The 14,733-nt window shown below is 40.5% G+C and overlaps 1 protein-coding gene across 3 annotated transcripts; it reads left to right on the top strand.

Annotated features, from left to right (window-relative positions):
* The first annotated feature begins 3,298 nt into the window (after positions 1-3,298).
* Positions 3,299-13,346, top strand: LOC311498046 (von Willebrand factor A domain-containing protein 5A-like). Of its 3 annotated transcripts, none has more exons than XM_084558481.1 (22): positions 3,299-3,370; positions 4,820-4,867; positions 5,131-5,333; positions 5,432-5,654; positions 5,858-6,033; positions 6,116-6,230; positions 6,352-6,524; positions 6,608-6,696; positions 6,794-6,938; positions 7,600-7,679; positions 7,762-7,876; positions 8,015-8,173; positions 8,266-8,369; positions 8,516-8,736; positions 8,938-9,000; positions 9,378-9,413; positions 9,531-9,566; positions 9,750-9,779; positions 10,008-10,052; positions 11,951-12,078; positions 12,231-12,354; positions 12,435-13,346. In XM_084558481.1, exons 2-22 carry the CDS (start codon positions 4,825-4,827, stop codon positions 12,512-12,514), a joined length of 2,388 nt encoding a protein of 795 aa, XP_084414607.1. In that variant the 5' UTR covers positions 3,299-3,370; positions 4,820-4,824; the 3' UTR covers positions 12,515-13,346. The 3 variants fall into 3 exon arrangements, with proteins under 3 accessions (XP_084414607.1, XP_084414609.1, XP_084414608.1); XM_084558483.1 differs by having other exon boundaries at positions 12,438-13,346; XM_084558482.1 differs by lacking the exon at positions 3,299-3,370 and having other exon boundaries at positions 4,801-4,867.
* The last annotated feature ends 1,387 nt before the right edge of the window (positions 13,347-14,733 follow it).

A 14,733-nucleotide genomic window follows, 5' to 3' on the forward strand; every position in this document is an offset into this window, starting at 1 on the left:
AATACTTCCATAGAACAAGCTCTGTATGTTGAAGGCAGGTTATATCTCAGTCCAGTGTCCACTGTCTCAGTCTACTTCCACTGTTCAGAGAAGGACTTCCCAATTTGGCACAGATGGCTTCCTTCACTCCTCTCTCACACCATCTGTCTTCTCTGGCTAAAATGTGGATATTGTTGTCCAGAGTGACTGATGAGCTGCAGATTAAGAATCTAACTTTTCTCAAGGTATTTCTCTGTTACTCCAGCCACGTGGGATGACAGCAGAGGTGGAAAAAGTACTAAAATATCGTACTCAAGTAAAAGTACCAATACTTGGATGAAATATTACTCAAGTACAAATGAAATTACCCATCTGAAAAATTACTCAAGTAAAAGTAATAAGTAGCTAATTTAAAATGTATTTTAAGTAAAAGTTACTTAGTTACATTTAAAAAAAAAAGAAAACTGTAGAACGGGGCGGGGGATCTCTCCCATGTAGTGAAAATAGGACAAGGGGTCATACATCCAAAACTGTTTAGTTTTTAATTAAAGAACACTCTATATAAATGTATAAAAATCTATACAAATGTATACACATGTAATGACAACATAACACATGTCACACATGACATGTAAGACCCTTAGAAAGGTATAATGTGCAATTTTAGTTCTGACTAGGGTTGCCAACCGTCCCTTGAAAAACGGAATCGTCCCGTATTTAGAAATAAAAGCACCCGTCCCGTATTGAGCTGAAAAGGGACGCACTTTGTCCCGTACTACTGTGAGAGTCAAAAAATAGTCAGTAAAATGCCAATGGAAAATGAATAACAGGACGCTTTATATGAAAATTTACGGTAAACTTGTTCCCAGGCCCTGTCCTTCTCTGTGACCAATGAGCTGACAGCACATTCACACACGAGTATGACGATACAGAATACGCTCCTCCCATTGGTTGAGGTAGGGCCTACTGTCGCTCGCGGAGAAGATAGCGGAAGACAACAAAGCAGCATGGGTGACAGTGAGACAGACGCCGACACTGATTTAAGGAGCAGTACACCAAGTTCAAGCAACAATGCGATTTGTACTCCAAGAAAAAAGCAGAAAGGAATGCAGAAATACAGAGAGGATTGGGAAAAAGATAACACCTGGGTGGAAAAAGTGCGCGATAACTTCTATAAAGCGCACTGCACAGTGTGCCGGCGCACTTTTTCCATAGCCCATGGTGGACTGACTGATCTAAAGCAACATGCTTCCAGTGGTGGGCACATGCGAAGCATAAGGGACAACAAAACTAGGGGAACCCTAGACCAATTTGTTGCATACAGTTATAGACTTTGAGGCACAAATATGTTTACGATGTTTATAAGTTTTCTACAGACTCTGTTTGCACTTTCGTTATTGCACTAAAAATTAGCACTATTACTGGATGAATGTTCTGCTTTATATCTATTGTTTTATTATTAATTTCTTTTAAGTTAAGCAGGACAGGTTTCTGTTTAAAAGAGATAGGCCTACTTATTTTATTCAGTGAATTTTGTTATTTTGTATTAAAGGGAATTGCTGGATAATAATTAGTTTTCCATGTGTTCATGTCACTCAAAAATATGCATCTAATTCAATTCAGGTTTGAGTCAAATAGTTAAAAAATGCCCTGATGAAGGCCAATATGGCCGCAACGCGTAGGCTCATGTGCTTTTAATCAGTCCTTGCCATGTTAAATTAAAGGCTTTTTTTTGATACTTTTTCAACTGCAGAGTGCCTCTGTATTTTCTTTTTTTGAGTTAAAAAAATAGTTTGACTCACAAAAAAGGGGCTAAAAAGATTCACCACGCCAGGAAGGGTGAATGCAATCGGGTCGGCCGGACCTGCCATGAGGTGTCCCTTATTTTTTTTTCAGGAAGTTGGCAACCCTAGAAGTTCTGACCCTCCGATAAAACTTTTTCAAACAATCAACTGTCAATCAAACTGTCTCTGAACCGTCGTCGCTCTTCTGATCCACCTCCATCTCGTTCTCAATCTCCTACAGAAAGACTTGGCGCTTGGTAGTGGTAGCCTACATGCTGACCATACGTCACTCACTACGTGGTTCCGGGCGCGATTTTTTTTTTCGGTTTTCGTTAGTCAACGTTTTTTTTTTTTACTCAGTAACGGATGGGATTTGTAATGTAGCGAAATACAATACTTCGCTCAAAACGTAATCAAGTAAAATTTAAATTACCGATTTTAAAAACTACTTGAAAAATACAAAATACACAAAAAAACTACTCAATACAGTAACGTGAGTAAATGTATTTCGTTACTTTCCACCTCTGGATGACAGTGTTCCTCAACTTATTGTTCTCCTCTGTCCATTCTGGGATATATTTTGAGCTTTTGACAAAGGCTCATTTGGGATAGTTACATGTCTTGAGTGTTTGTGTTTGATGCATTATCTGCCGTGGGGTTCCGATGCCACCCCGTTTGTGTTCCAGGTGGTGGTGTAAATCAAATGTATGGTCTGTGTCTTATTCGGACATTTATTCGGACATTGTCTAACGGAACAGATGCATTATTAAACCACGGCCAAGGATATCAGGAAACATTTTTGTGCGCGCTGCTTTCCATCACTTGAAGTAATTTTAGCTCGAAATGATTAGATCGATTCATTCTCAGCGTTAAGCTATACCGCTGTAAGTCTGGCTGCGAGAACAATCATTTTCACGCTGATAGTCTAAAGTTTAAACTATGGCCACAGCTGTATGACCGACAGCGCACTCATACTCATGCGTGGATTTTAACGTTTATGTCCCTCATTATTTTATTTCTTTATTTATTTTTTTCTTTTGGAGACATTGCTACTCATCTGTGGCTTCTTTGATTCACTCAAGAAGTCAGTTCAGATCAAATAATGAAGTCACCAGGGGGGTGGTGACATTGGATATGAAGATATTACAGACTTCTCGCTATATTTGTTGTATTCAGTAAAAATGAGTAAATGCGTGGGGATATAGTGTTGAAGCTTTTGTAGTCCAAGAAGGCCAAACTCTCCAATGGCGACCACTGCATGCATTAACTACAATACTTTAAATCATCTGCATACATCAAACATTTGTACATTCAAAAATTGTCAGGTCGCTGCAAAATGAACGACATTAACACATAAGTATGTAGAAAACCATTGTTGTTGTTTTTGTGTTTTGTTTTCTCTCTTACGTGCACTTCGGCAGAAACTCATATCTCCACTCATTCGGTGCTCTACTGTAGGAAAATCGAGCGCACCCCAGAAGTGACTTCAGTCAGTCCCGTTGCACTGTGGGGCGTAAACTCTTCCTGCTTTTTATAAACAGACTTGCACCATAGATCTGCAGTGAAATTGTCCCGGACTCATCTCGACTAAAATCATTTCCTCAGAGGTAAGATTTCTTCAGTTGTTCATTTATTTCAGCAGCCCAAGATGACTCACTGTATCACAGCACTGGCACGAAAACCTCTGGATGCTGATGACACAGGATACACGGATCGTGTAGATTTGCCTAAAGAAGCCTATGAGATTAAAGTTAGAAAAAGACGAAAACAAGAAGTTGTTTTTGTTATTATTATTTATTTATCGTTGTGTTTTTGCTTTGAGCAAACGAAACGGCCGAAGAAACGTTCAAACCAAGAATATGGAATAATAATGATCTTGTTTTCATTTCCAAATTTGCCACAGAGTTTTATGGAAATCTTTATTCTTCCAGTTTTGACCCTAACAGCTGTCAGACCGTCATTAGCAAAATCGAAAAATGGTTGCAGGTAATGGGATTTCAAGCAAACATTAAGGGCCTTAGAATTTTCAAATAATGTGCTGGAAAGATCTCAGAAATAAGTCTCTAGTGCTGGGGTGTCAAACTCATTTTATTTCAGGGGCCACATACAGCCGAGTCTGATCTCAAGCAGGCTGGACCGTAATAATAGCATAATAACCTAAAATAACAATAAATCCAAATAAGTACAAGTACATTATGAATATGTTTACATTTAATGAACCATCTTTTTACAAATCATTTTATGAACAAGCTGAAATTTCTTCTTTCACAAGGTTTTAATTGTCTGCTGCTCTGCCCACAGAGCAGCAGACAATTAAAAGCCGGCAGCATTTACTTAGTTCATTTAGATTGTAGGTTAATTATCATAGGGCCTCTAAATGTGTTTTTAACACACGCCACCTGCTTTTTAGTTCTCGGTCTCAGTGTGACTAAAGCAGTATGAAAAACATAGTAGGAATAGCAGTTACTTTTATAAGGGCTTCTCTGACAACTGACAAGAGCTTTTATCTACAGGAATAATAAAAATGTGCATTTGTAAGTTAATGATATGGGCCTTAACATGGAGCCTTGAGGAACACCACTGGTGATGGGGCCAGACGAGAAAGGCCAGTGTTCCAGCTTTCATAGACGGTGATCTATCTGTTAAGTAGCTTTGCCTTAGACCCATACTTATTACAGGAGGTCAGACAGAGTAGGGTTTCATTCACCAGTTATCTGTTTGGCCCGGAGAAACTGGTTGCAACCCTTGAAGCTTGAAGATATCGTCACAAGAATGTTTATGATTAGTGAGGAATCTTTGGGATAACATGAATGGAAAAGACATTTGACCAAGTCAGCATTTGCATCACAGCACTGGAGAATTAATATGGTAAACACATGCAGTGACTATAGAGTCATTAATAGCTTAGATCAGATTAGATCTGAAGATATTCATGTGGGCATATTTATAATTGACAGTGATAAAGGAATTAATGTTTTTATTTCATTTTCATTGTTGTGAAATGGCAGTAACTATCAGCATACAATAGCAAGTCCTTTACTGTCCTTTCTCTACAGGTACAATGGAAAAGTGCTGTGGTCTGCTAACTTCCCAGAATGAACCAGGTACAAAGTCATCTGAAAAAAGAGACATTATCTATAATTTTCTCTGTAGGATTCTCTCATTCATGTAACCTTTTAATTTAAGTTATAATGGCTATTATACCCATAGCCAGACTGTTGTAGTTATCTTTAACTATCAGCTTGGTAAAAGGTTAAACTCATGTCTGTGGCGAAATCTTAACAATTCTGTAAAGAAGACACCTTAGTTAGTGTAATCCATCATTGTTTAAATGTCTGTATCTAAGTTTTCTGTGTTTCTGTGTCAGTTCCTCTGAAGAGCATTGAGGTGGAGCTGGAGGTGAGGGATCATGTGGCTACAGTGGTCTCCACTCTCAACTACGAGAACAAGGAGGACAAACCACTAGAGGCTGTTTTTGTCTTTCCTCTGCCTGGAGATGCTGCTGTCTGTCATTTCAGTGCTAAGATTGGACAGACACAGATTGTAGCTGAGGTGAAGGAGAAAAAGAAGGTGAGCTGGACAGAAAGATTTACTCTGTGTAAAGGAGCTGAATAAGAAACAGTAAATACAGTGAATGTTCCTGACATGTGTCTCCTGTACTCATACAGGCTCGTGAGGATTATGATGATGCACTGAGCTCTGGTCAGCAGGCCTTCCTGTTGGAGGAGAGCGAGCAGAGTACAGATATATTCTCTCTGAGTGTGGGCAGTCTTCCTCCAGGAGAGAGCGCCTCCATCAGGTTGGAGTACGTCACTGAGCTGGCTGTGCAGGCTGATGATGGGCTGAGGTTCTGTCTGCCTGCTGTGCTCAACCCTCGCTACCAACCTCAAGGTAGGACAAGCAGCTGTTTGACCGGGAACTCTTACCTTTATCAGTCCTAGCAGCTCAGCTCTTAGGAAGGCAAAGGCAGTATTTGTCAGTTGGTTGACTTGGTCCAGCATCATAATTAAACATGACATAATCCATACAACTGCCCACAGCCTCTAGAGTAGATGTGTTACTGCTGCAAATATATACATTTATTTCGTTTCCAGGAAGAGAAGGTAGTGGAGGTGGGAATGTCCAGGTGACCTCTGTCCCAGCCTCTCTGGTGCCCTACAGTCTGTCTTTTTCTGCCCGACTGTCCTCTCCTCGTCCAATCTCTAAAGTAGAGTCCAGCTGTTCCTTGGATCCTCTCCAGTACCTCAACACTGATCAAACCCAGGCCACTGTAGGTTGAGTGACAATGTGTCTGCTGTGTGTTGCAGTTCCTCATTCCAACTTCATTTATATTTGTGTGTCTTGAACTGTAGATCAAGTTGGCAGCAGGACACAAGTTTGACAGAGATGTTGAACTGTTGATTTATTACAAAGACGCCCATCAGCCCACTGCTGTGGTGGAGGCAGGACAGGCCTCTGCTAAGCCTGGTGAGTCCAAGTTGGTCAAGTTATTAGTTTACAAACATAATGTTCCTTATCCTCCAAATGATGATGAGTTGGAATAAATGACTAAATGTGTGGTCATTTTTCTGTCCCTGTCATGTTTCAGGATCTCTGATGGGTGATCCAGTGGTGATGGTGAGCCTGTACCCTGAGTTCCCCCAGTCTGTGATGTCTTCAGTCGCCTCATGTGGAGAGTTTGTGTTCTTATTAGATCGATCAGGGAGTATGGATATGCAGATGAGCAGCAAGGGTCATCAGACTCGTATTAGCAGTGCCAGGGTATTTATCATGTTATTTCTCTAAATCTCTCATAGTGTTCCTCTCGTGCAGTGGTCTTCACTATCTTTTCTATCTTCCTGAAGGATACTCTGCTGCTTCTGTTGAAGAGCTTACCAATGGGCTGCTATTTCAACATTTACAGTTTTGGGTCCAGCTATGAACACATCTTCCCGTATGTCAATCATTCATTACAGTCAGCCAAATAAAGGCCTTTCTATCTTTTAAGCAAATGCATGTGTGCATTGGTGCCTGTATTTGTGTGATGGCAGTGAGAGTGTGGAGTACAACCAGAAGACCATGGAGGAGGCTCTGAAGAAAGTTGAGGAGATGGAGGCTAATCTGGGAGGAACAGAGATACTGCAGCCACTTCAACATATTTACAGGCAGCCCTGCATTCCCAGTCAGCCGAGACAGGTAAGAGACCACAACCTAAATGCAACCTTTACCCTAAAACCGAGTCTAAACAGGTGTGAGGTTGTACAAATGTCTCTCACAAATGCTATCTTTTGGAGTTTGTCCCACACTTCGCATGAATGTCTGGCTGTGTAGTGCCATGGTCCTTTTTTGTCCTGTTCTGTTATAACTGTTAACCCGTGACCATAATGTTTGGAAATAACATGCTTGGTGTGTTGTGACTTCACTGGAGCCCTCCTTCTGGGGATCATCAGGCCATTATAATATCAGGTCAAGATTTATGTAATCTAAATTAATGGTGAGAGCAACCTGTGTGTCTGCCTCACAGAGAGGGTGTTAGGAGCTTGCTAAAGGCCCTTAAAGAGGCCCTTAAAGCCTCTAAACTACTTCTCTAACGACTACTCCACACCTCCACACGTGATTCCTATGGCATACATGTTTCTCTCTGAACTAAAGCATAAGTTCATCATTGTTACTGTAAGGCTCACATGTCTGCTGTTTTTTTAAACAGTTTGCATATACTTTCTACATACTTACCACACCTCATTCTTTACACTTTACAACCCCTTTGTATCCTCAGCATAAACTAACACAGTTCTCAGCACATGCTATGTTTCTGGGTGTGACATTATTCAACTTATGTGTAAACTGTCCTCCCTAGCTGTTTGTCTTTACTGATGGAGAGGTGGGGAACACCAAAGAAGTCATTGATCTGGTTAAGAAGAATTCAGGTTCCCACAGGTGAAAGCACAAAAACACCCACAGTATTTCCACACTGTCTTCCATGTGTTGAGTGGATCTAAATCAACCTGCTGTATTGTAGGTGTTTCTCTTTTGGGATTGGAGAAGGGGCCAGCTCTGCTCTTATCAATGGCTTGGCCAAGGAGGGAGGAGGTCACGCTCAGTTCATCACAGGAACTGACAGGATGCAACCAAAAGTGAGTAAACACAATGAAGATGCAGCAGTAAATCTGTGTCTGGACAGAGACCATGGTTCCAGTCAGTAAAAACTCAGTGGTTCCAGTGTCTCTCTCAGATGTTTGAATAGATTTGTACAGTTCTGCATTATTTTCCAGGTGATGCAGTCTCTGCGATTTGCTCTGCACCCAGCTGTGATGGACATCTCAGTCACATGGGATTTACCAAAGGGAGTGTCTGTCACTGTCCTCTCTCCACCAATCACAGCTCTTTTCCAGGGTCAGAGGTCACTGGTTTATGGCCAGCTCACTGGAGAGGTAGGAGCAGCTCCATGTCATGTTGTGTTTCAGTCATCAGGTATGTGATGACAGTAATGAACATGATTTCTAACAGTGTAATGCTTTCTCAGAGTCCAGAGGCAGCAGAGGGCTGTGTGACGGTGAAGTACAGCCTGGCGGGTCATCCCTCTCACAACCAGCTGCACTTCAGTCTCAAACCTGCAGGAGACACTGGGTAAAGCAGGTTTTCATTCAGACAGCACTGTTCTGCTTTCAATAGAGATTATTTAGAGACTCTTTATGGCCCTGAACACTGAACAATGTAGCTGGACTGAAAAACATCAAAACTGTTGTGTGTTTCCTTCTCTCTCTTGTTTGCAGATTAACAATCCACAGGTTGGCTGCTCGCACTATGATTCGCTCTCTGGAGGTGGAGGAGAGAGAGGATGGAGGACAGAAAGATGGAGGAGTGAAGGAGAAGGTGGTGGAGCTCAGTGTCCAATCAGGAGTGAGCAGTTCTTTCACTGCCTTCATTGCTGTCAACAAAAGCAATGGTGAAGCGATTCAAGGACCTCTGGTGCGCAGAGACGTTCCAACACCAAGTGAGTGTTTGTTCCAAATGAAAATGAAAACTGATATTCTAACTAAGATCTTTGAGGAAGTAGATAGCATGAAAGTCAGAGAAACTTCTTTTATAAATCACTTTTAGTGGATTTTATTTTTGGATGAGAGCATTAACTGTGTGTTTCTGTGTCCACATCTTTTAATGTGTTCAAATGTATTTTTGTTTTATAATCTTGAAGTGTTTTGGAGTGCCCCACAACCCATGATGTCCCTTTGCCGTTTTACCCCAACAGTTTATGATTGTAAGTAAATGGAATACAGTAAATGAATGTAAACACTGAACAAACCAACACACTTCTGTGGCTGAATCAAACCTTAACTAATTTGCGGCTTTAATGAGAAATACAGCATGTACAACAGGAGCTATTTCCTCTCCTTTACTTTGATAATTAGTGATACGTGCTGATTCGTAAACTATCAGTCATGTGTTTGCATGTGTCCATCTTCAGGTTTCCACATGACTGCGTGTTTCTGTATTTAAAGCATTGCACTTGAAAACATACACACAGAGCCTACAGATACCCGCACTTTAGATGATATGCTTTGTTTAGTATGTTTTGTGTCCTGAAATCTTTTTTAAATCATATATATATATGTTGTCATTTGTTAATTAATTCAGGCTTCATGGATGATGATTGTGGCCCAGAACTTGATTGTAAGTAAATGTGTTTGGAAAACACACAAAGCCTACAGATACCAGCACTTTAGATGATATGCTTTGATGATGATATGTTTTATATATATATATGTTGTATTTTGTTAATTAATTCAGGCTGCATGGATATTAAGGGTGCCCCAGATTTTGATTGTGAGTAAATGTGGTTGGAAAACACATGTTTGTTCTTTGGATAAAATGAATGAATCGTTTTTAGTATAATCTTAACAACTCCTACACTTTAAATAGTACTTGTAATAATAATTTTTTGCTTTGTAATTCTAATGAAATGTATTGACCTCCTACTCTTCTTTTTTTTCTACTAAAACCTATCAGACATTAACATGCTGGGGGCTCCATTAAGGAGTAAGTACAGCTGTGAAACAAATATCTATGTTTTCTGTGAATACAGTAAATGTATGCGTGTGCACATCTCTTCGCATGTTAAAAGTAGCATGTGTGTGATAATTTAAATACTTGAACAACCTCAATATTTTAAATATTATTTTTAAGCTAGCAGGTAGATGATTACCCAGGAATGTCTTTAGCTCATATCTTTTTATATCCTATAAATCTATTGTCCTTCGTTTCCAGGGACCATGTGTTCTCCTTCAGCACCACTGCCACCGCCACCGGGGAGTAAGTAAAAAGCTGAATAGGATACCAACAGCGCGTGAACACTGAACAAACCAACATATTTCTGTTGCTGAACTGAACTTTAACGTATTTGCAGCTTTATTGCAAAATCAGTGTGTTGAGTAGAAATAATTTTGTCCTGCTTTGCTTTAAAGTCACCAACTGGCTGTTGCCTTAAGCATCAAGTGAAGAGGGTTCAGCTATTATCATTGTAGGTGACATTTAGAGTAGGGCTGTGAATAGATCAAATCATTAAATTGCAATTAATTGCATGTTTATCACACTTTACATGGATATTTAAGTTCTTATTACTCTTATGAGCATGGGAGTGGATAAATATTCTTGCTTTGTGCAAAAGTATTGTTATTAGTGTAACCGTTCACAACAATGAGAAATTTTATCCAGAACATTCCCTAGAATAAGCCAGCTACCTATTTTGCTATTGGTGTTGTAAGTTTGTTGCTTGTATAGTTGCCCAGACGTCTCCTCTGGTATTTGAGACTCAGCATAGTCCGGCGTTAGTGCAATTAACATCGGTCCTGATTTCTCAAACTACAAGACAGGCTGAGCTCCCAGAATGTGCGTCAAAAAACTTTCAAAGGAATGTGCATTACTATGTCATCGGCCCTTTGACTGACTTATTTGGAGTGTTACTAAACAGCGTGTACTTCAACTGTTAGTTTGTAAGCCACTGGAATAACCTCAGAAAGGGCAGGATTAGTCTCAAATACTCCAACCTTTCACTTTAGGTTAGTATTAAAGTAACGATTAAATAAATAAATCCAAATAGGTATTAAAGGTTTGTAGTTCTACAGAGTTCTACAGAGGTTGGCAACATTCACTCTTTCCATTAACATGAAAAGCTTATATGGTCAAAAGAAAAGAAAATTAAACACAAAGTACTGCACACAGTCTAATCTCATTCTAAGAAAAAAGGGTTTACAAAAGGGCGTTGGTGAGGAAAAGAATGTAGGTGTGTGTGCCAGAAAGAACGCAGGTAATGAGCACATGTTCATGGAATCCACCCCTGCACATGTTTAGCTATGTTTGACGCATGTTCATAACCTGCGTCTTTGATCCTAATGGAGAATGGTGGCCGGGTAGAGAGGATTGTTAGTTCACATCCGAGACCTTGTGTTTGCTTGAAATTAAGCGATGTAGCTCCGCCAATTACTCAATAACTTGGCAACAATAACTCAGTGGATACACCAGATATGTATACTGACAATAGTTCAGCCAGTCCATGTCCTGTAAGTTACTTCTCTCCAGATGAGTGCTCGACTGATAACATCTAAGTAAACAGTTAGACGCCAGTGGATCAAATGTCTATAGAATCAAAGTTTTCAAATCAAAGTCGAAGTTTCGCACATGCCTGCTCACACAAAGGATTTTTTTACTAATTTCATTAGTGTAGAACAACACTGAAGTCTGCACAACTAAGACATAACACAAATGGTATTGTCCTCAAAGTAGCCACAGTTTACCTGATGACAGCTTTGCACACTATTTTAAATATCTTAACCAGCTTTCTTGAGGTCACCACCTGGAAAACTCTTGAGCCTGGTGGTTGAATTTCTTGCTCCCATGCCATCAGCGACTGGGTGTTGTAAAAACATTCACTGAATATGGTATATCAGGACCATTTTGAGTTTTGAGGGACTTCCTTCAAACTTTTGGCAGCAAGAGGTAAAGGTCACCTTGCTCATAAATCAAGAGTTTCATATTTGCATATTTGCTTTACATACTGCAGATAGGAAAATATATAAAAAGTCATTATGTTCCACATTATATATATATATATATATATATACACACACACACACACACACACACACACATTAGAATAAATCTGCTAGTTAATAATGAATTAATTAATGCTAAAAAATGCAACTTTTTGTCAGATCATAAAGACCCTCTGCTGCAGCTGATCTCCCTCCAGAAGGCCTCTGGCTCCTGGCTGCTTGATCCAGCTCTGGCTGCTGCACTGGGGAAGACCAGAGAGGAGGTGGAAAAGTCAAAACCTGCACTGGTGGGTTGTTGTCAAGACAATGAGACAAATTAATAATGGAGGTTATTATTCAAAAAGGTTCCATGGTGGCTTGTGTGAACACACAAACAATACAAATGTTATTCTTCTTGTTCATCCTGTTCCACTTGTTTTACTTTGATCTTATGAATTAGGTCAATGAGGAAGTGTGGGCCACCATCCTGGCTCTGATCTGGCTTCATGGTTTCAAGATGGATGCAAAAGAAGAGTGGGAGCTTCTGGCTATGAAGGCTGTGTCATGGCTCAGTGCTCAGAATGGTAATAGCCTTAATAATGCATGCTGCACTACTGTTTCTTACGTGTACTGGTTGAAATCAGCTGTTTGTGTTTTGTTTCAGCAGCATGCGTGCCAGAGTGTGTGGAAGCTGGAAATGCACTGTTGGGTTGCAGCGTGCAGAAGGATGCTCTGGGACTCTAAAGTTTTCATGAAAGCGCATATATTCACAATAGTTACATAGAAGCACTGCAGATACTAGTTTATTATTATTGATATAATATAAAAAGAGTTATGCTATTCTCAGCTCTTAACTGAGTCCTTAGTGGTTTCTTCAACATTTAATAGAATTTTGCATGTTCAAAAATGTTACAGGGGTCAGGCCTGTTCTCTCTACAGTTGCCTGAAATTAAATTCATTCTTTTGCACTGATTACTGATTCTTACTGATTTGCACTTTCATTTGATGGAAATTCTGACCAATCCATCTTGAAATATATCAGAATTGATACAGATTATGTCTAACTGATCACATGGAAATAGTGACATATACAGTCATTGTGGAAGATGTGGTTGTGTGTGTGTTGTGGTGCATTGAGTGGATTCCTGGGTGCACCTTTCTGCATGGGGAAACTAGTACTTGAATAATAACTTGGCGCTGACTAAAAATAATTTGATTCAGTCTGCCTTTTATGTCACTTTGTGCCTTGAAAAGCTGAAAATTAAACTTGCTTTGGAAAAATTAGTCTCATCTTAAATTTTGATTTCACACCTGCTCTGTTCATTGTACTGTAAAAACTTTGTGACACCAAGTATACTTGCAAACCTCATTTGTTCATTTCGCATAAGAAGAGATCTGACTTTTTTGCTTTTGAGTTGAAGATTAAACCTCAACTAAAAAGGTTCAGTTTTGTTTGTTTAAAAACTAAGCAATGATTGGAAAAGGGACCATGTCATAATGTCAATTAAAGGGTAAAACATCCTCTTAGCGGGGGCGGCACAGTGGTGTGGTGGTTAGCACTGATGCCTCACAGCGAGAAGGTCACCGGTTCGAATCCATGGGCTGGCTGGCCTTTCTGTGTGGAGTTTGCATGTTCTCCCTGTGTCTGCGTGGGTTCTCTCCGGGTACTCCGGCTTCCTCCCACCATCCAAAAGACATGCTCACTAGGTTAATTGGTGATTCTAAATTGCCCGTAGGTGTGAGTGTGAGTATGAATGGTTGTCTGTCTCTGTGTGTGGCCCTGCGATGGACTGGCGACCTGTCCAGGGTGTACCCATGCCTCTCGCCCGATGATAGCTGGGATAGGCTCCAGCAGACCCCCGTGACCCTTAACAGGACTAAACGGGTATAGAAGATGATGAACATCCTCTTACCTGACTTGACCAGTGAATTGACCATAATGCTGCATGGGAGAGCAAACGAAAGTCGCAGCAGACTTAATTGCATTGGAGATTAAGACCCTGAAAATAATCACAGAACTTTATTCTTGAATCTTGGATGGATATCCATGTTTGACAGATTTCTTCTAACATCTCTGGCTTCAAAATACTGGTACTGGAAAAGGATTTGAGATCACTTGGTTTTGTATGTATATGCATGGCCAGTGTCCTCGCAGAATGATACAACAGGTTTATGAAGGCAGCTTATTGTCTGTGACCCGAATTTAAAAGTCCAGTGTGGAGAATTTCTTTTAAAAAAGTGTTCGCAGATTGCAACCAGCCGAAAAATCCTTGCTCCAACCTCCCCTATTATCAGACTTTCATGTATTATCAGGTATACACTGTTCAGGCATATAACATTGACCATCTTGTGACAATTCAGTGTTCTGCTGGGAAACTCTTGGACCTGGCATTTATGTGGATGTTACTTAGACATGTACAACCCACCTGGACCAGACCAGGTGCCCCCACCCCATAGGAATGACACTCCTTGATGGCAGCAGCCATCCCCAGCAGGATGCAGCCTGACACAGACACACACACTAAAACGGTTTAGGAACAACTAAAAAACATGAAAAACAACACAAGGTGTTGACTTGGCCTCCAAATTCACTAGATCCCAAACTGATCAAGTAGCTGTGGGATGATCCACAGAGGCCCCTCCCCTCAACCCACTAACAACATTCTGTTGCCAGACACCACAGGACATCCTCAGAAGGCCCATGTCCATTCTCTGATGTGTCACAACTGTTTTGGAGGCACAATGGAGACCTACACAATATTAGGAAGGTGGTCATTATGTTATGCCTAATCGGTGTATCGTGTACTTGCATCAGATTCTACATGTATGCTTGATTCAGATGTGTGTATGTATGTTTATCTCGTTCCTCCTGCTGCTCTCTCTCCTTTTTCTGTCTCTACGTGGCAGACCTCAAGCAGATGGTTCCCACCACCATCTGAGCTGGATTCCGCTCAAGGTTTCTT

This window comes from Chelon labrosus, assembly GCF_963514085.1.
Source record: "Chelon labrosus genome assembly, chromosome: 13".
Taxonomy (NCBI): domain Eukaryota; kingdom Metazoa; phylum Chordata; class Actinopteri; order Mugiliformes; family Mugilidae; genus Chelon; species Chelon labrosus.

Bases quoted from the DNA above. Each gene is read 5' to 3' on its own strand.
- LOC311498046 (XM_084558481.1), top strand. From the start codon at position 4,825: ATGGAAAAGTGCTGTGGTCTGCTAACTTCCCAGAATGAACCAG. The intron at 6,697-6,793 runs GTATGTCAATCA...GTGTGATGGCAG, and splicing joins AGCTATGAACACATCTTCCC to TGAGAGTGTGGAGTACAACC. The intron at 12,079-12,230 runs GTGGGTTGTTGT...CTTATGAATTAG, and splicing joins AAAAGTCAAAACCTGCACTG to GTCAATGAGGAAGTGTGGGC.